The sequence below is a fragment of the Canis lupus genome, chromosome 13, assembly GCF_048164855.1.
Source record: "Canis lupus baileyi chromosome 13, mCanLup2.hap1, whole genome shotgun sequence".
In the NCBI taxonomy this organism is placed as follows: Eukaryota; Metazoa; Chordata; class Mammalia; order Carnivora; family Canidae; genus Canis; species Canis lupus.
The window spans coordinates 9,281,087-9,306,416 of record NC_132850.1 but is presented as its reverse complement, the minus strand read 5'-3'; the positions used below and the strand labels follow the sequence as shown (position 1 = coordinate 9,306,416).

At 56.6% G+C, this 25,330-nt stretch overlaps 1 protein-coding gene across 7 annotated transcripts in view; it reads right to left on the bottom strand.

Annotated features, from left to right (window-relative positions):
• Positions 1 to 25,330, bottom strand: part of CSMD2 (CUB and Sushi multiple domains 2) — a 492,622-nt gene that overhangs the window by 167,169 nt on the left and 300,123 nt on the right. For all 7 annotated transcript variants that reach the window (XM_072772036.1, XM_072772037.1, XM_072772043.1 and 4 more), the window contains 7 exons: positions 24,308 to 24,502; positions 13,459 to 13,597; positions 12,305 to 12,492; positions 10,981 to 11,169; positions 10,633 to 10,749; positions 4,195 to 4,410; positions 2,808 to 2,996 (listed from right to left, as the gene is read on the bottom strand). In XM_072772036.1, the coding sequence (XP_072628137.1) occupies positions 2,808 to 2,996; positions 4,195 to 4,410; positions 10,633 to 10,749; positions 10,981 to 11,169; positions 12,305 to 12,492; positions 13,459 to 13,597; positions 24,308 to 24,502 (1,233 nt within the window). The remainder of the gene's footprint in view (positions 1 to 2,807; positions 2,997 to 4,194; positions 4,411 to 10,632; positions 10,750 to 10,980; positions 11,170 to 12,304; positions 12,493 to 13,458; positions 13,598 to 24,307; positions 24,503 to 25,330) is intronic.

Genomic DNA, 25,330 nt, shown 5'->3' with positions numbered 1-25,330 from the left:
AGGTTGATGGTAGTGAGTCCGCTTTCCCCCAGCCATGCCTCAGTGGCCCTCTTCTAGGCACAGTCATTGGCTGGAAGGGCCTGGACGTCAACCAGCGGCCACATGGTTACCCCGATTGCCCGGAGCCGGAGGTGTGGGCAGAGCCTGCGGTGCAGGAACATGCAGAGCTGCGCCTCTCGTGGTCTCACTTGCACCCTCGTGTGTTCTTATCTCCAAGGCTGCTCCTTGGGACCTTTGAGGACAACGTCCGTGTCCCCCCAACAAGTTCTTGCTCTTTCAATGGGCCCCACTCCCCGGGCCCGGTGTAGCGCAGGACAGCTTCACCGTCCTGGGAGTTTGCATGAGCCGTTACCAGGAGCTGAACGTTGGTGGCCTCGGCCGTGATCTGAGGTGGGGCCCTGGGCAGGTGACGGGGGTTGGTGGCCACGCGAGCGAGCTGCGGAGCCAGCAGAGCCCTCTCCCGGCCTCGCCAGGACGGCAAGGAGGCCGTGGTCTGCAAGCGAGGAGAGGAGCTCCAGCAGCCCCCGAATGTGCTGGCAGCTTGGTCATGGCCGGCTTGGGCTCCAGAACCACGAGAAAGGAGTACCTGGGGCTCAGGCCGCCTGCGGGAGTTTCCTACCGCGGCCTGTGCTGATCACGACACCATTTGTCTAGGGGCCTGTCTGTGTCCCCGTGTGTATGAGGAACATGCCGAGCTGAGGCATGAAACTAAAGGGCCGGCTGTGGACGGGCAGCCTCAGTACCTTTTCCGGGGTCCCAGGATGTGGGGGATGCTGAGGGCCCTGCACGTGCAGCCACGCGTTACCCAGGCCTCCTGAAGCTGCTCTCCCCGATTTCTGGAGCCAGACACTAGTCCCCTCCCCCGGGGAGAGGGCGGCCGCCAAGGTGTGTCCACACTCTGAACCTCGGTCTCTCGATCCGCCTTCCCCTGGGCAGCAGTAGCGTCCTTGTGAGGCCACAGAGAATAAACGCATGAGATTTCACGAGAAAGCAAGCGAACACGTGGGAAGTGGTCACACCTGGGAGGCTCTCAGCGTCATTCCTCCTTCATCTCCCCGCCTGTGGCAGGTGGCTCTGTGCGGCTCACCCGTTTCCGTCTGGAGCCCCATGTGCCCGCGCTCGAGAGGGGGGTACTGGCTGCACCCACTGCCCCTGACGCCTCCTGCCCTAAACTACTAAATCTGGCTCCCCTTAAACGTGGGCTTTGGTGTGTCACTGGACACCTTCCCCGGCCTCGGTTTCCCGAACGACAGCTCTGCGGTCGTCGCCGCCCTGTCTCCTCTCCCCCACGTCCCGACACCTTGACGAGGATAGACACAGAGAGGGCAGTTTCAGAGGGGCCCAGTCCTTGGCCCATCAGCAGCATCTGTCTCGGGTACCGGGGAGGGTACAGGGGGGCAGAGGGGGCAGGACACGGGCTTCTGGGGGCGTTTCCAAGGCGACAGGGGAGCAGAGATGCACCGAAGCGCTAAATGCAAGCGTAAGTGGAAACAAATGAATGTCCTGGAGAAACAAGCGTCACATGCACGGGGCAGTGCTGCAGCCGGCCGAGGCTCTGGGACCCCCGTCGTCCCCCTCAGTCGAGGCCTCGTTAAGGGCAGGGGCTGGGTCTTGTCCATCAGTCTGGGGCTCTGCAGGCGGGGGGCTCTCTCTTGTCTGTCACACCGGGGCTCCCAAGGACGGGCCGGGTCTCCTGCAGCAGCGGGGCCCGGGGTGTCAGGGCTGTCTCTTCCACGCCAAGGTCAGGGGCCGTGTCCTCCCATCACACCGTGCATTAGAGCCCAGGCCGCTCGTCTCCTTGGCAGCTGGGCCTGTGTCCTGGTAACACCGCATGGGCTGAGGCCACCCACATACACCCCCGGTGCAGGTGGCCCCTGGGAGCACGCCCAGGGTGGGCACTCCCAGGGAACCTCCGCCCAAGGCTCCGTCGCAGGGCTGGTGGTAATTAGAGGTGACTGTAATTGCCGTGCAGTGTTAATGACACACGAAGCAGAAGACAAATGAAATGATGAAAATGTTGTGAGGTGTCGTGAACAAACAGTAATTGTAATAATAACCTAAAGAATGAGTTTATGTAATGAGATCAATGAGGCAGGAGCTTACGGAGCGCGTACATCTGTGGTCCCGGATAATCCCGTTCAAGGAAAATTTCCCCCAGAACCGCTTGGCTGAGGACGTTTGCTCGGAGGGGGATGGAGCTGCTGGCGGCCAGAGAGAGCCTGGGCCTTGGGGGGCGCGTGTGGGTGCGAAGATGCGTCCAGGTCGGGCAGGCGGATGTTCTGGGGGTGCTCATGGGAGGGAGGGACGATCTAACTGGTCAGAACGGGATCCACTAGGCGACTGCACAGTCGCCCTCCGAGCTTGTCAAAGCTCATTGGTCATTGATGACGAGGAGCAGGTAACTGGCGAACGGGGGGGATTATGTGGCCTGAGCGAACGCTGCCGTGGGGTCCGGAATGAGGCCTGCGGGTTGCTCTACCGGAGGAGGCTGGCGCCGCGGCTGAGGCGGGCGGGGACGGGACCCGGGGGCCTGGGCCTGCAGCACCAGCTGGTCGGCCCGGCCAGCGGGGTCACAGGTGCCTCTGCAGCGCCCGGCCCACCGCACGGCCCCGCGTCAGGCAGAGCAGGGCCGCCCTGGGACCCGCGAAGGATGCGCCGGGCCCGCGGCTCTGACCCGCCTTCCCGGGGCAGCCCTGGAGGCCGGCCTGTGGGCTCGCGGCCCACGCGGCTCTCCTGTCTCACGCAATCGGCTGACGTCTGGCCCCCGCCCCGGTAGGGAAGCAAAATGAAAGCACGTGACCACCTACCAACACACCTTGGCAGAGGCGAACTCCACAGGCGCCGTCTGCCCCCCAGGCACGTGATGCGGGCCGTGCCCTCCAGGCGGTACCCGGGGAAGCAGGAGAAGGTCAAGGTGTCGCCCACGCCGAACTGCAGGCCCTTGCGGATGCTGTAGGCCGGGACCTCAGGCTCCTCGCACGGCTCCAGGTCATACTCTGGAAAAGCGGCCAGAGAGCGGGCTCAGAGGCGGACCTGGAACCGCAGGGACGGGAACACCGGGGACGGGGCCGGACGGCGGAGCCCACGCACGGAGCTCGGAGCCCGGAGCTGAGGGGGGTTGAGCTCCCAGGAAGGGCGGAGGCGGTGCGTGCGGTCGGGCCGGGGCCCTCAGCCACCAGCGTGCTGCCCGGGGGCGCGAGGATGGCCCTCAGCGCTGCGTTAAGCTCAAGCCTGGGCTTGGGGACTCGGCTGCCTCGTGTCCCCACACGACCAGGTAATTTCCGTCAGCTTGGTTCTGGAGAATCCGAACGCATAACCCAGCTGAGGGCAATGCCTGGCGGGAGAAGGAATCCGTCTGGGCCGGGCTGGGCCTCAGGGCGCACCCACGGCCGGGGATCTGCCCGCAGCCTCTGGTGATGGCACCGAGGTGGCCATTCCCATCGTCCCCGACGGTATCCCCTTTGTAGGCCACAGTGCCCCGGGCTCCATGTGGTAAAGAGGAGGAGGGTCCCTCCGATGGGACGGGACGGGACGGGACGCAGCGGCTGCAAAGGCCCTCGGCCCAGCCCTGTGCAGCCCGGGCAGGTGGGGGGCTCTGGGGCAGGGGCGGCTCGTGGTTGGGCTGGGCCGCGTCCCTGTTCCTAGAGGCCAGATGGCTCCTGCCCACCCTGGGGACCCTGTGTGATAAGAGCGGGACTCGAGGGGCGCTGGGAGGCCTTGGGGCTGGAGCAGCGAGGGGTCCTCTTGGCTTCCTGAATGCCAAGTTAAAGAGCTTCCTTTCCAGTTTTCCTAAACAGAGATAGATACCTGTCACTCCCCACCAGCACAGGAGCGGGCGGCCCCACAGGGGACTCAGAGACTCCGCCACGTTCATTTCCAATCCCCTTCTTAGTGTTTGGATTTGTTTTTTAATTGCTGGGGCCGTGACATAGCGCAGGTGAAATCAGGAGAAGAACCGGAGGGCACTGGGGTGGGAGGGGCGCCTTGGTCCAAGCAGCAGCGTGGCTGATTTTCAGGGTGGACCTTAAACACCTTCTGGGACTCGGGGCCCCCGGAACCTGCTTCCCGGCGCCTTCGGGGAGGGCCTCGCTGTGTGGAGCCCAAGTCCCTGTTGCTGCACCTGCTGGCGAGGCGGGCGCTGGCGGCCCAGGGACACGTCGAGCGCCCCGCACTCGCTTCCGCTTCGCACTGTACCTGCGAAGGTGATGTTGAACCCCTCGTAGGACATGGAGAAGTCGGACACGAAGCGGACCTGGGCGGTGAAGTTGCCGTAGAGCCCGGCGCTGATGGGGGCCGGCAGCCGCGAGCCGGTCAGCTGCCTCAGGGGCTGCGAGAAGCTGCCGTTCTCGGTGATGAGCAAGTAGTCGTGGCCACTCTCCAGGTGGAAGGTGTGGAACGTAAAGAACACACCTGCCAAGAGAGCGCAAGGCTGCAGGACGGCGGCCGCCACTGCAGGACGGGGTCTGCACGGACTGGCCCATCCGGGAGCCCAGCCCAACGGTGCCCGAATGATCCGACACGCCGTGGGCCAGGGACGCCGCGTCACGGTTATCAGAGTTGAGACTTACAGCTGGGTCCGCAGAGAGGGACCATTCATTCATTCATAGACTCACTCATTCATTCCTCAACGAGTATTTGCATATTTGACAAGCGCGTCCCACAGGCGGGGACCCGAGGCCAGGGGGCGAGGAGGCCGATGGACACGACATCGAACCGCTACCGTTCGGAGCGACAGACGCTGCGTCAAACGTAGTGCAGCATGTGCTGGGGGCGGAAAGCCAAGCGGTCACCCAGGGCAGTGCCGCTCGCTAGCGAGTCACGCGCAGTAGCTGCGTGTCACCGTGCCCTGGGTGTCGGCTGCCCCACGGTTGGTGCCTCCCGGCTGGAAGAGAAGATAGGAAAACCCAGGGAATCCCACCAATGACTCTATGCTCATCTCCATTATACAGCTGAGGAAACTGAGGCACAAACAGATTAAAGTCACTTGTCCGAGGCCGCCCAGGCAGCAGGAGGCAGAGCTGGGGCTAGATCCACTCACTATTCCCAGTCCACAGGCATCGCCGGCGGGCTCCCTAGGAACGCGGAACATCAGTCTCCACCAGGGACCTTCCAGGGAGAGCCTGCATGCTAGCGACCCCCGGGAGCTCGGGAGGCACAGGGACCCCGAGGAACACGTCTCTACACAATTACTGACGGGTTCTTGCGGGATGATGCTTGGAGCCAAGCTCTCCCTGCTAAAATACACCCTAGATGTTTTCACAGTCTTGCCCCTCTGTGGATGGGAGCTGGAGACCCCGGGTACTTGGGGTGCTACAGGTGGGGGTAGGGGACGCAGAGCCCCGTATGGGTGGTGCAACCAGGCAAGCGCTGGTAAATGCCCCGTGCCAGGCAACCGAGATGCATCTATTTATCTATTTCCTCGAAGAAATGGCTCCTAAGCACTTACTAAGCGCCAGGCCTGGGCTCAGCACCAAGAAAGGTCTCCAGCGTAGTGGGGGAGACACGTCAACAGTGAGAGTCCAGAATGGGGACATGGAAGAAGAAGAGCAAGAGGGGTGGGAAGGCTTCACGGGGTCATAATCTTTGACGTGAGGGGCATGAGCACCTTGGGGGTGCACAGGTACGTGCTCCCACGTGTATCCTATCCTCCCAGCACGTAAACACGTGTGCACACGAGAAACTGTCCTCAGGCCACAGAGCTGGGGAAAAGGCTCAGTGGAACGTACGTCCCTTCCCGCTCGGCCGGACCTCAGGTTGGATGGAGGGCGGATCAGACTCTGGACGGGGAACTGGAGCTGATGAAGCACCAAGCCCCACACCCCACTGTTCAGCGCCTCCGCTGGGGTGAACATCTGGCTGGCATCCTGAGGATGAGCAAACAACCGAGGTGGAGCCCCTGGGTTTCCCAGCTGCGCTGATTGCCTGGGGCTCCTGTGGCCATTGTGACACAGTGAAGACCTTGTCACAGAGACAGGCCCCACGTTGGAGTCTGAACCCAAATTTGGTGTGACAAGTGCACACACGAACTCACACTTCACTGGAGTGACCACAACAAACAATCAGAGTCATTAGCCTAATGGATCTGTTAACCTGAGATCCTTCTACACGCACTGCCCTCTGTAGAAGGGTCTGGGCTCCATCTAATTCGATTCATATGAATATTTCTTGAGTTCCTTGTGTGCCAGGCATAGAGCCAGGGCCTGGGGAAGTGGCCAGAAACCAGGCAGGGGTGTCTCTCAAGGAGATCAGGGTCTGGGGGGAGACAGATAAGGGAAATTCTGTACAGTGGGGTAAGATATGGGCGCAGAAGGGCGCATGATCGTGTGGGAGCCCACGGAGGGAAACCCAACCCATACCCAGAGCCGGGGAGAAGGGGTCAGAAAGGCTCAGTGGAGGAAGTGAGCTCAGAAGATGAAGAGCCGGCCGTAGCGGAGTGATGGTGATGGCGCAAGGGGAGCAAATGTTCCAGAGAGAAGGCCGTCATCCCAATGCACAGAGCTCTGGAGGACAATGAAGGTCTGGGAAGTTCTAGGAACTGAAGGAGTCTCAATGTAGCTAGGACTCAGTGCTTACGGGGCTCAGGAGGAGGCTGAAAAATGTGAGCAAGGGCTATGGGCTCACACCAGCGACTTTACAATTTTGAGCTCTACGCTAAGCATCTGGTGAAGCCTTTAAATGGTTCTGAGGACCATTTAGTGACCTGGTCATACCCCGGTGACCCTGTGCTGAGTCTCAGCCCGGGACACCTTCTATCCTGGCTAATTCTTGCTCGTCCCTGAAGCCTGGCCTGGTTTCAACTTTAGGACGCCCACCTGACGAAGCCCCAGGCTGGCCTCCGGAGGTGTGACACCTCTAACCGCTCCTGGCTGTGCTATGTCAGACGGTCTGTCCCTACCACTGGACCATGAACTTCCTGAGGGCAGGCAATGCCAGAGCCGCTCGCTCTACTGGGTTCTCCCAGCACCCAGCGTAAGCCCAAGCATAAAATAAGCATTTGCTAAATATCTGAATTGCATTGACTTCTAGGCAAAGACACACATAGAAAAAAGCATAAAGAAGCACACACCCATATAATCACAGACGCCAGACAGAAAATTATGACTATAGGAGGCTGTTGGTCTAAGGATCCCGAGGAAGCTGCTTTCTTTCCCTATTAGAGCAGCCTGGGGTTCCTGCGGTGGCCAACTCTGGCCCAGCCTTGGTGGAAAGAGCCCTGCAGGATGATCAAAGCCCTGCCCCGATCCCACCTCTCCTTGGGAATGACACCGCGCGGGGGGGAGCCTCACCCGGACTGCCTAGAGAGTCTTATCTCCCCGCCATCCTAATCCCAGTTAGGCCAGGCCTATTAAAGGCATAAGTGAAAGCGCTGAAGTACACGTAGGGAGTCTTTAAGTGGCTTTTTTTTTTAATTTCTTTTTTTATACAAATAGTATAGTTTACATGTAATATATGTTGATTGCTCAAAATTAGAAAAAAGTGAGAGGATGAAAATAAGAGAGTAGTACCACTAACATCTTGGGGCATATCTTTTCAGACGGTTTTCTTTTTTTTTTTTTTAAGGTTTTATTTATTTATTCACGAGAGAGGCAGAGACATAGGTGGAGGGAAAAGCAGGCTCCATGCAGGGAGCCCGATGTGGGACTCGATCCCAGGTCTCCAGGATCACGTCCTGGGCTGAAGGTGGCACTAAACCACTGAGCCACCTGGGCTGCCCCAGACAGTTTTCTACACACATATCCTTGTTTATTTTTTTATTAACTGAATATGTTCTTTTGGCAAACATCTCTTTTGACCTAACAACATATTATAACTATCCCTGTAGGTCTTTATTATTTTTTTTTAATTTTAAAAATATTTTATTTATTTATTTTAGAGAGAGAGAAAGAAAGAGAGTGCAAGAGAGAGGGTGGAGCTTGATCCCATGAGCCTGAGATCATGACCTGAGCCAGAATCAAGAGTCAAAAGTTTAACCGACTGAGCCACCCAGGCACCCCAGCCCTGTAGGTTTTTAAATATTCCCTCATATTATGCCTTTTAGTAGCTGCACAGTATTGCATTATATACAGGTTATATGTTTATTCGACATTTCCTTACTTTTTTAAAAAAGATTTTATTTATTTATTCATGAGAGACACAGAGAGAGAGAGGCAGAGGGAGAAGCGGGCTCCATGCAGGGAGCCCGATGCGGGACTCGATCCCGGGCCTCCAGGATCAGGCCCTGGGCCAAAGGGGGTGCTAAACCACTGAGCCACCCATGGATCCCCTCAACATTTCCTTATTGATGGACATTTGAGTAGCTAACTAATCCTCCAATAAATAAAGTGTTTTAGGAAGTGTCATTGCAGCTGCATCTTGATGTACAATAGTATTTTTTTTTCCAGGTAAATTCTAAGGAGTGGAATTGCTGGTCCATGTATATTTTGAAGGCTTCTGATTCATACCATGGAATCATCATCTAGGGAGTCTCAGCTATTTCACACAATGTCAGCACTGAAGAAGAGTGCTTGTGTCTGCACACTGTCTCCCACTGTTAGGATTTTCTCTGCTGACTTGGAAGAAGAAATGGTTATTTCATTACTGGTTGACTTTTCATTTCTTTAATTATGAGTGGGGTCAGTGTCCTTTCATTTCTATTTCTTCTATTATGAAGGGTTTATAGCTTTGCTCATTTCATAGGCCTGGAGACCAGGTGTATTTTTCTTAATAATGTTTATAATTAATTAATTAATTAATTAATTAATTTTATTAATTTAATTTTTTAATTATTTTTTTTTCTTAACAATTTTTAGGAGCTCCTCATGCATCAGGTTGGTAATCTTTTTTTTAAAAATAGATTTTATTTATTCATTAGGGACACAGAGAGAGAGAGAGAGGCAGAGACACAGGCAGAGGGAGAAGCAGGCTCCATGCAGGGAGCCAGACGTGGGACTCGATCCCGGGACTCTAAGATCACGCCCTGGGCCAGAGGCAGGCGCTAAACCACTGAGCCACCCAGGGATCCCCCAGGTTGGTAATCTTGAGTTGATTATATACGTTGAAAATAATTTTGTTCACTTACTATCTGAAATTTTTATGTTTTTTTTTACATAAACCCATCCCAAGTTTTATTTAATCAAATCTTACAGTCTTTGCTTTTATGGACTCTGCTTTTAGTATAACTTGTTATAGTATATCCCCACCTGAGGTTAGATTTTCATGTTATTCTTTTTTTTTTTTTCATGTTTTTCTATACTGAAATTTATGTAGTTGAATGTATGAGGTCTGTTTGGTTCCTTTTCCTTCTTTCCCAAGTGTTTAAGCCTACTGTTTTGAAACAATTTATTAAATAATCCATTCTCTCTTCAGTGGAGTGGAAATGACACTTTAATTATATACTATAAACTGTCTCTCCTTCTCTCGCCACACACACATACGCATGAGTGTGCGTGTGCACAAACTCCCCCCCCACACACACACACACGTGTGCAGAGGACTCTACGTCTGGACCTTTATATGCCTGCACTGGTTTGTGTGTCCAACACTCACACCACATTGTTAGAATTATTTTAGCCAATAACATTTTACAATCTGGAAGAGTTACTCTTTCTTTTATAATGTTTTCTTGGCTTTTCTACATGTTAATTCTCCTAGATCAGAGGTACTTATTCAAGGCCATGCATCAGGTTTACTAGTGAAGTGTTCTGAACTCAAGGATGCTTGTTTTCCACCTCCGGCGTAGAGAACCGAAAGCTCTATGGTGCAATCTAAGCACTAATGTATTTGCTAAAGTGCAGAGGGGTTAAGAACCACGACCCTGGATGAGCTTCAGAATAAGCTTCCGAGGATAGAAGCCATACGTGCCTGGTTACCATGTATTCCCGGCCCATGTCAGTAGCATTATTCAATAAATATTTGTCAAATCAAAGACTGTTTTGCTTACTGTTTATTTCTAACCAGCACCCGTACTTTGAACTCAGACCTCCAAAGACCATTCATGGTAGGGGAGTTGAGATAACCTGGTGAGGAATATGAGGATATGAGATATGATATATGAGATATGAGGATATGAGATAACCTGGTGAGGAATATGAGGAATATGAGGAATATGGCATCTGAGGAACAGTTGAGCTATGTAAGAAGAGGATCATGGGTCCAGGGTCTGAAGGGTGAATGTGAAGGAAGAGGGCAGATGGATCCTATGTTCCTCCAGGACACAGAACAAGGGGAAAAGCTTCAGGAACACCTAATAGGCTATTAGGACAGGTCAGATCTATCAAAAAAATGACAGCAGGTGCCCATTTGCTAAGCGGGTTGGCCACCTTCCCACCGCTGGGGGTGTTTAGGTGTGGTGCCATCTTGTGGGGAGCAATTAGGGAAGAACCCTACATTATGTAGGGTTAGACAGCTGCTAACCTCCATGATCTCTTCTAGCATGGACATTTTAGAGTCTTAAAAATAGTCATTGCACAAATTCTGTGATGCAAAGAGATGGGAAGCTTCTAGGAGTTTTCCTGTTGATGAAAAAATGCAGACCAAGCCCTGAGGACCCTACGTAGGGAGACACTCCCCCCCCAACGAGGTCACTTTGGCCTGAGGAATGTGGCACCCTGCCCACATTACATCCCAACACTTGCTACAGGCCTAACCACTCACCTTTGCCATGGGATGTTTCAATAATCCAGGTGCAGTTCAAATTGTTGGGGTAGAAGTCAGGGAACCCTGGTGACAAGATGGTCCCACTGGAACCTTGGATGAAGCCACCGCAGAGTGCTGTGGGAGTAAAGAAGGTGGTGAAAGGCTGCAGTGGCCCAGGGAGGCCCCCCTCCCTCCCCTGCACCCCTGTCCCCAACCAACCAATCCTCCTGGGAGCCTGGGAGCCTGGGAACCATCTCCTCTCAGCCCTCAACCCTCGCTGATGGGTGGGAGAGGCTTCCAGCTCCTGATTTCTCACAGCAAGAAAGGAATCCGTGACCTCAACACCCCTTGTGGGATGTGTCTCACCTTCACAGCTGGGCAGGGCCCGGCTCCACTGGAAGTTAGGCTCACACTCCAGGGGTTCCCCGTCGCTTAGTGTGTAGCCCGAGTCACAGCTGAAGGTCACCAGAGCGCCCACGTAGAAGTCATTCCCGTGGCGCTGCCCGTTTACAGGGATCCCTGGATCCAGACAGTGGTCTGACTGCAGAGTGATAGCTGGAAAAGAGAGCCCAGAGCTGGAACAGACAGCTAGCTGTCGCCGCAGGGGAACCCCAGCGGTCACAGAGGCGGGGAGGGGGAACCTGGGTGACAGACAGCTGGCCGTCATTTACCCCCATGTCACGTGTGGCTGTCGTTATCTGCTGCAAGGGTATTTGAGGACTTATCTGCCGGACAGAACAAGCGGATTCCCTTCTTTGTTCATCCATCCATTCATTCAATTAACACACGTTGAGCGTCCACTATGGTTCAGACAGCACGCCAGGTCTTAGGGACCCAGGTCTTAGGTTTTAGGGACCCATTTTCTTAGGGACGCCAGGTCTTAGGGACCCATTGTCTTAGGGATGCCAGGTCTTAGGGACCCATTTTCTTAGGGACGCCAGGTCTTAGGGACCCATTTTCTTAGGGACACCAGGTCTTAGGGATGCCAGATCTTAGGAACCCATTTTCTTAGGGACGCCAGGTCTTAGGGACCCATTGTCTTAGGGACACCAGGTCTTAGGGACCCATTTTCTTAGGGACGCCAGGTCTTAGGGACCCATTGTCTTAGGGACGCCAGGTTTTAGGGACCCATTTTCTTAGGGACGCCAGGTTTTAGGGACCCATTTTCTTAGGGATGCCAGGTCTTAGGGACCCATTTTCTTAGGGACTCCAGGTCTTAGGGACCCATTGTCTTAGGGACGCCAGGTCTTAGGGACCCATTTTCTGACCCATGAGTCAGAAAATGAGGCTGTCCTCAGGGTGCTCTCAACCGTAACATTCTGTACCGGTCTACCAGGGGTGGAGGCGACAGGCATCTCGTTCCATGGAGGCACGAGAGATGGATGCAAAAGCTGGTGAGGGAGGGCGAGGCAGGCAGGAGATGCCATCATGTTTCAACCTCACCTCCCTCAAATGCTCTGTCCCCAAGGAGCTGGGCACGTGGCAGCCAATGGTCCCGCAGGTGGAGCGGCTCTGCAGTGCAGGTCACCAGCTTCGTTTCCAAACGCTCCCCTCGAGCTCCTGACAGACCCGGAGGGTAGGGGAGGCCCTCCAAGAGCGTGGGGGCGGAGTCAGGGGCCCCCTGCTGGAACGGTCCCGGGTCCCTGCACCACCCCTCCCACCTAGGCGTCTGCCTCCTGCCAACACTCACTCTCGTAGCGGAGCTGGAAGCCGATATCCGAGTGGCTCTTGTCGGTTGAGAAGAGGAGGTAGAGGTAGTTGCTGGTGCTGATGAGGAACTGGGGGACCTGGGTCCCGTGGTACACCCCGATCAAGGGTGCTGAGTACGTCCGTCCATCTCGAACTTCCAGAGTATCGTAGTTGACCTCGGTCTTAAACCTGCCAAAGATGGGAACGCAGACTTACTAATTTGCAAGTGACCAAAGGTCCTGCCTGACCCAGGGCTTCGGAATAACCCGATTTGGGCAGGTCGGGACATTTTTAATACAATTTGCACGCATGTGCCAGCGAGAGGGAAGGGCCTCCTGCGCCGCGCTCGGCAGCCCGCCTCCTCCGTGGCTGGGCTCCCCCTCGGGCCCCCTTGCAGCCTGGGCCACGACCCACCTTAAGACTCTGAGGCACAAGGACGACAGCCTCACGGGGGTCAGAATGTTCTAGAGCAGGATGCACTGAGCTGCAGCCCAGAGCCAACGCTGTCCTATAGCCTGTTTCTGTATACGGCCTACGAGCTAAGAATGGAGTCTAACGCTGACGAAGGCGTGTGTTTTTAAAAAGCAAAAATGTGCGACCGATAACCGCAGCGGGGCCCCCAGCCGCGTAATATCCACTATTGGGCTCTCATAGAAAAGCTGGGGCAGCGCTGCTCCAGGCCCTGGGTGCTTCGTCTGGAAGCTGCTCGGGTTCCCATATGGGTGGCGACCGTCCCCAAGGTGGGGGGCACCTCCGGGGTGGGAGGGGGGAGTGGATTGGGTCAGACTTCCCACACCGCACTTTTCAGAGCTACGCTCCTCAGAGGCCAATGCCTGCTTCCGCCTCTGACGCAGCCTACCTGCCCACCGTCCATCGTTGGGGCCGAGGGGACAGAGGGCTCTGGCATCTGTAGGGCTGCCACTCCTGCCACGTCCTGCTCACTCCCCCGGCCCTAAAGGGCACAAGACCCCACTACGGGGTGGAGTCGACGCCACGGGCAAAGCCCGTGTGGCCCGTCTGCATCCAGGGCCGCCAGCTCCAGCGTTGCCAACACCCAGCACCGGTGCTGGCCCTGCCCCTCAGTCCTGGGCTCCCCCCCCACCCCGCATCGCCCCTAAGGAGCCCCCGCCCCCGCTCCCTGCAGGTTCCAGGCACCTGTCGAAGGTGATCTTGATGGGGTAGCCCGGCTGGGCTTCGATCACCCAGGCGCAGCTGAGGGCATCCTTGTAGAAGCCGGGCCAGCCCGGAGACAGGATGGTGCCGCTGGGCGAAGTCAGGTGACCACCGCAGGGAGCTGGGGACAGAAGGGACAGTAGCAGCTTTCTTGGGGGGACCAGTGAACAAACAAATAAAAAAAACCCTCTGTAAGATGTGTCTGCCTGCTTTCATTTCTATGGAAAATCATGCAAACTATATAAACCGTGAGTTCTGGGTATTGGGACCTTCACAGATGTGCCCTGTTACATCACTTGGACTTTTATTAAAAGCCACAGGGGAGCAATAAAAATAATCCTTTAAACAAAGCCCTCTGCCATTCTGAAGGCCTGCAGGACGGCTATAGGTCGCACCGGTTTTGCCTTCGCTCCTCGCTCAACGTTGCATCAAGGTCTGGCGGCCAAAGCAGGGCCCCGTCCTCACCCCTGGGCCCCGGGCAGTGGGCGGACCCCAGCTCAGCCTGCGCCGAGGTGAGCTCTGTGAGGCCAGGACCGAGCTTGTGCTCTCAGTCCCGGCGGCCCAGGGCCGGGCACACAGGCACGCGGCTGTGCAGCAGTGAGCGTCAGTGCCTGGGCGCACACGGGGACGCGCGGAAGGGCCGACGAGTACGGTCGTGGCAGGTGACTGCACCAGACGCTGCGTGGGGTGGATCCCGTCCTCAGGCCCTCGGCCTCCGTGTGCCCACCCCGCAGCTCCCCGGTGCCCCTGCGGCCCAACCCTCGGCCCTGGTGCAGCTGGTTGGGGTCCCCTCCCGCCCCTTCTCACGTTTGCCTGGCCACGTGACCACCTTGACCGGAGAGCTGAGCATGCAAGTGGCTGGCGTCCTGCCCCCGGGGCAGCGCCAGGAGCTTTCCTGCCCCCGCAGCCCCGAGAGCCAGCACCGGGACCTGATGACCGGAGCTCAACGGCGTGCAGTCTCAGCTCCTGCTTATAAGCCACGGAGACGCGGGGCTTGTTCACCAATGGTTCTAAGCTGCCGGCTGATGAGGAGGACGTCACAGTTGCAGCCACGGTCACTGCCACCACCGGCCCTCGGGCTCACAGGGACACTCATGCCCACTCTTCACCACCCAGACCCTGCCTGCGGGAGGGGATGGGGGGGCTATAATTTGGCCCGTTTTACAGCCGAGACTGGTTTATGGAGGCAAAGCAGGTGGCCCCGTGCTGGCGGGTGGCACAGGACTTGGCCGAGGGACACGCCGTGAATCTGGAGCAGGTGCCAGTTTTGAGGATCCCGTGTGTCCCTCGGAATCCCCTACTGTGGGGCGAGCAGGTGCCAGACAAGCCCCGAACAGGACAGGAGGGCGTCGGGAGCCACCCGGCGCTCCCGCCTCTGCGCCGTCTCGGACGTTTCTCTGGGTGATAAGTCTCACGAAACACGGTCCAGGACACTGCACCTTCCCTCCGTCGATTCTGCGGACTTCTTGGTAAGATTGAAAGGAATCAACGTTCTTTAAGAAAAAAAATTGAGACGGAGAGGGACAGACAGGCCATGGGAGGGGAGGGTGGAAGGAGACAGAGAGGATCCCGGAGTGAGGCCCGACGCTGGGCTCGAGGGGAGCCGAAACCCAGAGCCAGCCGCTCGCCTGACTGAGCCACCCGGCGGGCGACTGCGAAGCACCCCGCAGGACCTCACACGTCCTCGTGACGAAGAACAGCGACACCGGCGGACGTGGCGGGAGCTCTTGCCCGTGACGCACGGCGCTGCTCGGTGGGCATCAGCGCATTTAATAGCGCACGACCTTTGTGCGGCTTCATGCCCACTTGACGCACGAGGAAACGGAGGCCGAACAGGCCGAGGGACTAGACGGGGAGCCGATGAGGCAACAGCGGAGACCGCAAGGCCCCTGCCTCCAAGTCCCCGTGCGGCCCGGATGGGTGTGGCCGCTGCGACTGGCGGGAACGGCTCCCAGGACGGTCAGTCTACGCACGTCAGGCTCCAACGAGGATGGTCTTTGTGCAACTGCAGCCCTAGGAGGCGGATGCCTTGGCTGTCCTTGTTCGACGGTGGCGACTACCGCCCAGTCCTCGTAGGCTGAGGCACGGAGGAATGGAGGGATGACGTCAGCACTCACATCAAACGCTGGCAGCGAACGTGGCATGGGGATGTCGCCACTTCCTGGGTAACCCCAGCTCTCGGGACCCAGTGCTGCATCGCACTGGGCCGGCTAGTGCATTCGGCTCTTTCTCTGATGCATGCGTGAGCCGTGGAGGCGTGTGGTGGGGACCAGGGGCGGGGGCCACTGTTCGGCCCCGGGTCCTCCTGCAGTAGAAGCAGGGACTGTCTCCGGGCCTCGGCTCAGCGCATCCAGCCGCCCGGGCGGTGCACCAGGAGCTCCTCACTTCCTTGCTGACCTTCCGGAGAGCCGTCGATCGCACGGTCCTCCCCGGCCGGGCCGCCCTCCGTTCAGAGCTCGGGTACCACCAAGGCGTGCGTACGACCCCGTCGGGGAGCCAGATCTGCTGTGCTGTTGTGCTGCCTTGCAGGCTCGTCTCTGCGGCTCCCGGGCTGCTGGACCTTTCCATGCGTCCGGGCCCTCACACCCTCTGGCTTATCCTCACGCACCAGGGAGAAAACCCCCCGGGGCGGGGAGGGCACCTCCGGGCTCCTGTAACGTCCGGGGGCCTCGTTCTGAGAAAACATACATACTAAAACAACGAGAAAACACCTTCGTCCATCACTCGGGCAGAACCTAAATTCGGTGACACCGGAGGTGCGGGGAGAGCAGGTGTCCGGTGCTTTGCCACGGGAAGCACAGACGGCACGACGCCCGCTAAGGGAACTCTGGAAACGGACGGCACCATTCCCACGCACCCACCCTGACCCAGCGACTCTGCTTCTAGAACTCTCTCCCGAGGATATTCTTGCTGGGTTAGGAAGGTACATACATATACGTACACGCACGGGGCGGTACAAAGCAGCATGATCTACAGGAGCAAAACAATGGGAGGAACCCACCTGGGCAGCCACAGGGAGCTGCGCGAAGGAACCGGAGTCATCAACGGGATGGACAAGCGGCTACAAGCACGAATGATGTACGTTCTGTATGAAGCCAGGGAGTGGTCCCCGGAATATACTAGTAAGTAAATAAAAAGCGACGTAAAGAGGTAAGAAAGTGGGCAGCCCTGGTGGTGCAGCGGTTTAGCAGCACCTTCAGCCCAGGGCGTGACCCCGGCGTCCGGGATCAAGTCCCGCGTCGGGCTCCCTGCATGGGGCCTGCTTCTCCCTCTGCCTGTGTCTCTGCCTCTCTCTCTCTCTTATGAATAAATAAATAAATCTTTTTTTAAAAAAGAGGTAAAAAAATAATCGCACGATTCCAATCATCGAACAGAGCGGCGGGAGAACACACGCACACACGCGGACTCCCCTTAGCGACCGGTGCGAAGCCCGCAACTCCAGATCATCTGCGGAAAGACGGAGGGAACGGGGCGGAGAGGAAACGGGGCCAAAGCCAGACTGCCGCACACGGATCTCCCTCTGGAGGCTCATGTCTGGGACTCCGTAAATATTTTTTCACTACTGAAAAGGGAGGTTTGAATCTGATGAGCCATTTTGCCAAAACTCGCAAGCAGGGTGTGAAGTCTGCGAATATGGTCCGGGACCGGTCGGGGGGCATGACCACTCATGAAGGAACTCCTGGAAGAGGCCTCGGAGCACCGCCATCCCCAGGAGCGTCTGGGAGGAGGAGCAGTCGGAAGGAAAGCAGCTTAAACCGTTTTCAGTAGTCACGGGGCTGCTGCGGTCGGGGTGGGGCCGCCCAGAGACCCCCGGGGTGTCCCAGGGAGGACGGGAAGCTGTGTGGGCGTCCGCGGGGCTGGAATCTTCAGCAGGAACGGACGCGGGTACGGACGTGACCTCAAGGGAGCCGAGAAGAGAGCGTTCTGATGTCTGAAATGAAGCGCACCCGTCCCGCATCCTTATCTTCAGCTCAGTTCATTGAAAAGCCTTGGAGACAAGGGCCGACCCCGGAGCAGCGAAGCAGCGATCGCCCCCGGTGCCCAGACTCCAAACACCACTTTCCACCAAAAATGGACGTTTTTGGTCTCCTTGGAGACATGAAATCCTTGGAGATCTCCTTGGAGAAATGGCTGATTCCAGGTCGGGGACAGAGATTGTTCTAGAGGAGGTTGGGCCGCTCCCTAAAGGCTCCCACCGGCCAACGGGACAACCGGCACGTGGGTTAGAGGGAAAACTGCGATGGATTTGTTTAAATCCACTAAAATGTAATGATATTTAAAAACGTCCAACTTTAGGCGATGTTAGGGGATCGACTCATTGAATAAAAACTGATAAATAAAGGAAAATAATGGGGTTTTTCTCTGCCTTTCCTTCCTGAACTATACATCAGGGTAACCGAGGAGGTGACGGGGGCAAGTTTTCCTTAAGTATCTGAGCTCATACAACAGGAGGAAACGGTGGCAGGTGGGTACTTCTTGTGGGACCCAGGAAATTTAACAAAAATCCCCTACCCCTGGACAAGCAGAGCAGGACTAACTCCATTTTGTGCTGCACCCGCCTTGTGCTGACCTGCTTATTGCTTAGGGGCGCTGCCCCACCCTAGTCAAGCCCGGGGCACACCCTAATCGGAACTTGGCTCAGTGATAGGCCAGTTCAAATGGATACTTTAGGGTAAAATGTAATTCAATCAGCCACATGCATGTGGACCAGCATGACTGTGCAACTTTCTGCGAATCCCATTGGCCACTGGTCCCTATAAAGCTGCTACGCCTCTTAGTCTCGGGGTCCAAGTCCCTGCTCCGCTGTGTTGGGTATACTTGGACCCAAGCTTGAGCTTGTGAATAAAACCTCGTGTGTTTGCATCGGTGTCGGCTCCTCGGTGGTTTCTCGGATTCGCGATCTTGGGCACAACGTTCTCAATCCCGCTGGTGGCTTCAACATCCTCAAACAAGAGCGTGCTGGGCACTGCGTGTCTCTGACGGTGGCGCAGAGCCCCGGCCGCAACATATTCCCGGTCAAAAAATGGAACCTAAATCTGATTAGGTCTTTAGACCCCACTGCCAATTAAAGGAACTACAAGAAAGAGACGATCGTGTTAAACAACCTCCTTTCAGGGATGTGATCACTGAAATTCAGGATAAACGACGCGGCTTCGCCAACAAATATTCGCCGGGGCTGGGGGGCAGGGGGAGACATCCACGGACTGAAAGAGCTGACAAGTGTGCGGTAACTGTGATGTGGGAACCCGAGCAGAGTTCTGGCTTAAAAAATTAAAAAAAAAAAAGTGTCGGACAATTATGGAAATTTGATTGTATTAAGTAATTATTTTCATTTTTAAATTTTTAATTAATTTATTTATTTTTAAAAGATTTTATTTATTGATTCATGATAGACAGAGAGAGATAGACAAAGACACAGGCAGAGGGGGAGCAGGCTCCACGCCGGGAGCCCGACGTGGGACTCGATCCTGGGACCCCAGGATCACGTTCTGGGCTGAAGGCGGTGCTAAACCACTGAGCTACCGAGGGCAATAGTATTGCACTTATGTCCTAAAGAGTTCTTCTTATCTGCTAGAGATACACACTCAAATGCTGTGGATGAACCATTTCGCCTGGAATTTGCTCCACGATCACCCCAGAAGGGGGCAGTGGCGGGGGCGACGGGGAGGGGTACGGATGCCGCAAAACAGGCTGTGAGTTTGGACCCGGTGAAGCTGTGTGGTTGGCGTGCGCTGTCTGGAACGTTCCGCTCAAGGCGTGGGGGGCACATAAAGGAAATGCACGCACACTCATACACACTCACGCTCACACTCACAGTCCCTACGCACACACACAACGGAAGCCAAGACGGGGAGGTTTCCTGCTTTGCACACAGACAAGAGCTCAGGACCAAGACCGCAGAGGGACCCCGTGCCCGACCCAGTGCCCGCGCACGGCAGGTGCTCAATAAATACTTTGTCGAAGGAACGAAATCCTGTTTGAAGGGTAGACAGACGGGGTGTTAGGCCCGAACTTCGTCCCCTGCCACATTCATAGGATGAAGCCTTAACCCCAGGAGTCTTTGCAGCGAGAGCCCTGAAAGAGTCGTAAGCAAGGTTAATAAGATCATCAGGACGTGGCCCTGGTCCAGTAGGACCGGCATCCCCGTAAGGTGAGAATGCAAAGGCCACGTGAGGACGCAGCCATCTGGAAGCCACCAAGGGAGCGGCTTCAGGAGGAACCCGGCTGCTGCAGACCCCCCGACCTTGGCCTTCTAGCTTCCAGAGCTGTGGGATTCGGTTCCGATGGCGCCCCGGGCTGCTGGTGAGGGGTTGGTGCCCCCGTGACGGGGCCCACGACTCCTGCTCCCCACCGCTCAAGCTGCGCCAGGCGGGGAGCACCCGCAAACAGAGCTGGGGCACAAGGGGGCCAAGAGCGAGTCCTCCCCGAGCCTCATGGGGGCTAGACGCCGAGCTTTCTCTTTCCCCGTGCGTTTGCCTTCACGACCCCCCGTGAGGCGGGCACCGCTGTGGGCCTGACCGCAGAGCGCGGGAGCCGGGACAAGGGGTCCGCCCACGGGTCCAGAAGCACAGTTAGGAAGCGGCCGGTGTGGCTTGGGGCCCAGGTTGCCGGCCACTGCGGGTGGACGGGGCAGCGCCAGGCTGACCGCCCCCTCGGAGGAGGTGCCGGTGGCCAGAAGCAGTTCCACACGCCCAGAACGAGAACCACGCAGGCCTCATCTGGTGCTTAGAAGTACTGGTTCTTGGGCAGCGGTGTAGGGCCGCCTCCGGCCCAGGGCGTGACCCCGGGGTCCCGGGATCGAGTCCCATGTCGGGCTCCCTCTGTCTGTGTCCCTGCCTCTCTCTCTCTCTCTCTCTCTCTCTCTCTCTGTGTCTCATGAATAAATAAATAATTTTTTTTTTTAAAGTAGCGGTTGTCGGCCTGGGATCCTGACCGTCCCACGCACTTCGCTGTGGATAAATCACGTCACTGCCCTGCACTTGAGCTGTCTCATCTGGGACAGGAGGACAACAGCGGTTCTCACCTCCTGGGGTTGTCGTGAGGATTCTGTACACCGACCTACACGGAGCACTCAGCCTCGACCCCAGGGCGATGCAGACGCTTGGCCGTCAGTGGCTGGGGGGGTCGCAGGCAGGACAAGCCACCTGGCTGGCTGCCGCTTTCCTGCGCTCGGAGCAGGACGACATCCTTCTCCTGGGGTTGGGGGGGACCAGGCGAGCTGGCGAGATCATGTCAGGGCCTCAGTGATCGCCCCGACTCCTTCCTCTGAGGCCTAAATGAGCTACGACAACGATGACTCCGATTCCTCTTGTGCGCAAGGGGAGAACCGGCCTTCGGTCGTTTCTAGAGGACATTGTAATTTTCTGATTATAAAAGTAACACATGGGGTGTTGCACCCGGAGAGCAACAACGTGGACGCGTTCACACCAAACTCAAACCACTTTGTGCGAGGGAGTCGGGTGGGGAAATGAGGATTTTCAGTTTGAACTTAATCGCACTTACGTATTGCTTAGATTTTTTGTTTGTTTTGCTTAGATTTTTTTACAACCACCAAGTATTACTGCAAAAATGAGTCTACGTACTCACTGTAGATGATCGATCTCCTTTTACCCCCCCCCACCCTGGGTATTTCTTATAAGCAGCCTTTTTTTTTTTTTTTCTTAAACCCTCTTTGAGATTCTTTGTCTTTTATTTTTTTTAATTTTTTTTTTTTAGATTCTTTGTCTTTTAATAGGGAGTTTAATTACCTTTACTGTCATAACTGATGTGTTTGTCTCACCGCTGTCATTCTGTTTTATGCTGCCAATTTCTGATGCTTCCATGTGGGGTCCTGTCTTCTTGGTTTTTTGCCACAGACAATACACTTCCTTTTGTTTTAATTTTCTATCAGGATGGGAAGAGTCAAAACCTGCTTTTTTTTTTTTTAAAGATTTTTTAAAGAAATTTATTTATTAGAGACACCCGGGGGCAGCCTGGGGGCCAAATCCAGCCCGTCCACTTAGGTACCGTCTACCTGAGTAGAGGCCCCTCCAGCCCCGAAGCCCAGGACACCTCCCCAGATGGCCCTTTAAGAAAAAGTTCGCCGACTTTGCAGTAGAGCAACCGGATGATCGTCCTTCTTTCTAAATTTAGGGGAAGATGCCATTTTCTCCCTTGTCCCATTAGAGCCTCTTAGAAGCTAAGTGGCTCTTAGCATATATTAAAAGATTTTTTTTTTTTAAGACTATTAGCTTTTGCATTTAATTGTCCACAAGGTGGGGACACTTAATCAAAAACACAATGAGAAAAAAAATGGAAAAGACAAAAGATGCTGATTACAAAGCAGGCTTCTCCCGGGGCTGGGACACGGGGGAGAGGAGCCCCGGGGGGGGGGGTGGTCCGTGTCCTCAGGGGCCTCTCCACCCCGACTGCCCCACGGTGTTAAGCCCGGGATTGACCACCCGAGCTGGGGTCTCTCGCTCTGCCCCCCGATATGCTGCTACCTGGGTCCCTGACAGCCAGGCCAGCAGCCAGCAAGCGGCTAGCCCCCCGAGGAAACAGCAGGCTCGTCCCTGTGCGGATCTTGGGGTGCTCCCTGTGTCTGATGCGCTCCAATCTTGGCACTCCCCCACCCGCCCCCACCCACCCGAGTGACGGACGGGGCCCTTTTAGTCCCCAAATCAGGATCTTGCCCCGTGAAACAGTGGGTCTAGTCCTGTCGGGCATGCCCGCACAGCCTTGGGGCCCCCACGCACCAGCAGCTCTGGGCTCAAGGAGCACCCGCTCCAGGAGGGCAGGCCGCACAGAGGGTGCAGTCTGCAGCTTCCAAGCCCTGGTGCAGGGGCGGGTGCTGGTCAGCCCACGAGGATGGGGCCCCCGCAGCCTTGGGGACACTGGGAGCCTGGGCTCCCGTCCCCCCGGGGAACTGGGTGGGGAGACAGGACTAGAGGTCGCGGAGCTGGTCAGGAAAGATGAAATGACTGGGGACCAAGTGTCCAAGAGAGCGGCCCAGCAGTGGCCCCCGAAGAACAAAAGGAATTAGGAGAAGGGAAGGGTCTGCTGAGGAGAGACAGCAGGTGTCCTAGAGGAGGTGGGCCAAGGAGAGGCCAACCACAGACGTCGGAAGGGAGGATGAGGGAGGATGAGGGAGGATGAGGGCGCCTGAAGGAGAGGTGGACAGTCCTCCAGACCTGGACTCTGCACGGGGGCTTGGCAGAGGCTGTGCCTCACCTGCAAGCAGCCCCAACCCACACGCTCCGCTACCCCGCTGTTGCCAGGATGGGCTGATGTCACCTCCTAGTTCCACGGCTGGGAAGGCGTGAAGCTATGACTTTCACCTTGTTTCTCTGACTCTAAAGCTTTGGTCATTTCCAAAAAAGGTCACTCCACTGGAGAAAATAGCAGTGAGACTGTGTGGACCTCACTGTGGGAACGTGGGGGGGAAAAGCCATCTGCTCAGGGCAGGACTGAGGCCGGTGCCCGGAAGGATGGATGAGCATCACCCAACCCCCAAAGTGGAGCAGTACTTATCTGACAGGTCTGGTGAAGAAATGGTTAAAATCTGGGTTAAAATAATCCTCATGGCCAACACTACTGAATGCTGCCTCCCTGCCAGACACGGCTCCACTGCTCCAAGGACAGTGCATGCCCACAATGACCCTGTGGCCAGGCTACACTTTATACATGGGGCAGCTGGGGCACAAAGGGGCCAAGTCATTTGCCCGGGGTGACTCAGAGGGTAAACACCAGGGTGGAGGCAAAGGACAGTCGGTGCAGGGGAGGTCAGGCTCTGGAGGCCATTAGGAGGGACTAACCTAGAACAGATATTTTAAGGTCTTTCACCCATCCATCCGACCTTCCTTCCTTCCTTCCTTCCTTCCTTCCTTCCTTCCTTCCTTCCATCCATCCATCCATCCATCCATCCATCCAACCTTCCTTCCTTCCATCCATCCATCCATCCATCCATCCATCCATCCTTCCATCCAACCTTCCTTCCATCCATCCATCCATCCATCCATCCATCCATCCATCCATCCAACCTTCCTTCCTTCCTTCCATCCATCCATCCATCCATCCATCCATCCATCCATCCATCCTTCCATCCAGTAACTCACCAACCAGTACTGAGCAAGCATCTAAGTGTCTAACCATTTGCCAGCTGTGGCTGTGGGGCCAAGGAGGAGCCCTAACCTCAGGAGCTTCCAACCCAGCAGCAGCACAGCGAACCCTCTGGGAACTCACATTACACCAGGAGCTGCCCTTTATACCTTGTTCTTATCACTCCCTCTGCTTTCAGCTGGAGCAGACAGGGGCTCAGAGGGAGAAGGTGACCTGCCAGGATTCCAGCCTCTGCCCAGGGGCTTGAGAGCCCACCTGCACTCAGATGCTCCGCCACACGCACCGAGTGGTCAGCGGTCCCCCCTCATCCTCCTCCCACCCGTCAGCTCCGGGCGGGGTGTGCTGTGCGGCTCCCCCGCTCGTTCTCCTGGCCTTCCCACACGCTGGCCCGGGTGCTTGGCACGTGGAGGAGAGAGTGCCAGGCAGCCTGAAAGCCTTGAGCCTGTGCAGCGCTGACAATGCTTTGGGCTCACAGAGCTCCCCTGGGCAGGAGCTGGAAGCGGGGTTTCGGAGAGGGCTCTCCGTTGAGAGAAGAGGCGTCCTCATGCCTGATGGCCTCAAACCAGCATTCCTCCAGTTACAATGCAAATTTCTATGCTAAGTCATTCCACAGAGCCCTGCCACCCCGGTGAGGGTGAGAGGGCCGCCCAGGGCCTGGGACGGGGGAAGGACCACACAGACGGCTCTCTTGGGCCTCTGCAGAGTCTGTGACGAAGCTCCGGCCCGCACGTACCTTCACAGCGCAGCACGGCACTGTTCCAGACCACGCTGCCCTCCTTCAGGATGCAGGTGATGGTCTCCGAGCCCTGGGTCCCGAGGAAGCCTTCATCACACAGGAAGGAGATGGAGCTTCCCAGCTGGAGGCTATCCCCAAACCGCTTGCCGTTCACTGGCACGCCAGGGTCAGGGCACTCGTTGTGTCGGAAGGCTGTGTGGAAGGGGGTCAGGGTGTGATTAGGAAGGCCGGTGCGCAGATGGCCCCACCCCCCGGAGAAAGTGAGCTTCTAAGCCCAGCCCCAGGCCCCCCCGCCATTCCACAAAGACCCGCTGTGCTGGAGGCGGGGCAGGTGCCCCAGAACCAGAGACCCCGGGACCCGGAGCTGTCCTGGGCAGAGAGCAGGACACTGACACACTGGCTCTTCCGCCGTCCTGAGCACCCAGTCCCACTTGGTCCCAACGGGCATCCTGGGACCAGGCACGGGGCCAAGTGTATCCCACGTCAGCTCATTCACAGCCTGCACAACTCCATGAGGTCGGCACGATGACCCCAGGCTACAAATGAGGAAACTGAGGCTCCACGTGGCTTAGGAGCCAGGCGGCCTCCTACTATCACATGCACTCCGCGCTGCCCTAACCGCAGACAGTTACGGGGTCATTTATGTTGCAGATGAGCTGGACTCTGAGTCCTGTGACACTAATAGACACTAAGCATCAGAAAGCAGGTGCCCTGGCCCCCAGCCTGTCGGAAGCCATTCCCTTCATCTCCTCGCGGCCGTCAGGCTGCCTCTCGCCCGTCCAGACAAGCGACGACGCAGGGGCATGGGGCACGGGAGGGAGGGCACGTGCGGGTTTCACTGGGCTTTGCCTCTTATTCAGTACACAGTTCTGGGCAACTTATGTAATTGCGCTGAGCCTGTTTCCCGACCTATAAAGTGGGGACCGTACTTCCCTGGCAGGGTCATTTTGGGACAGAAATAAAAGGAAAGTTGGTATGAATCCTACAGTGGAGGATGTTTGGGACGGCGCCTGACAGATG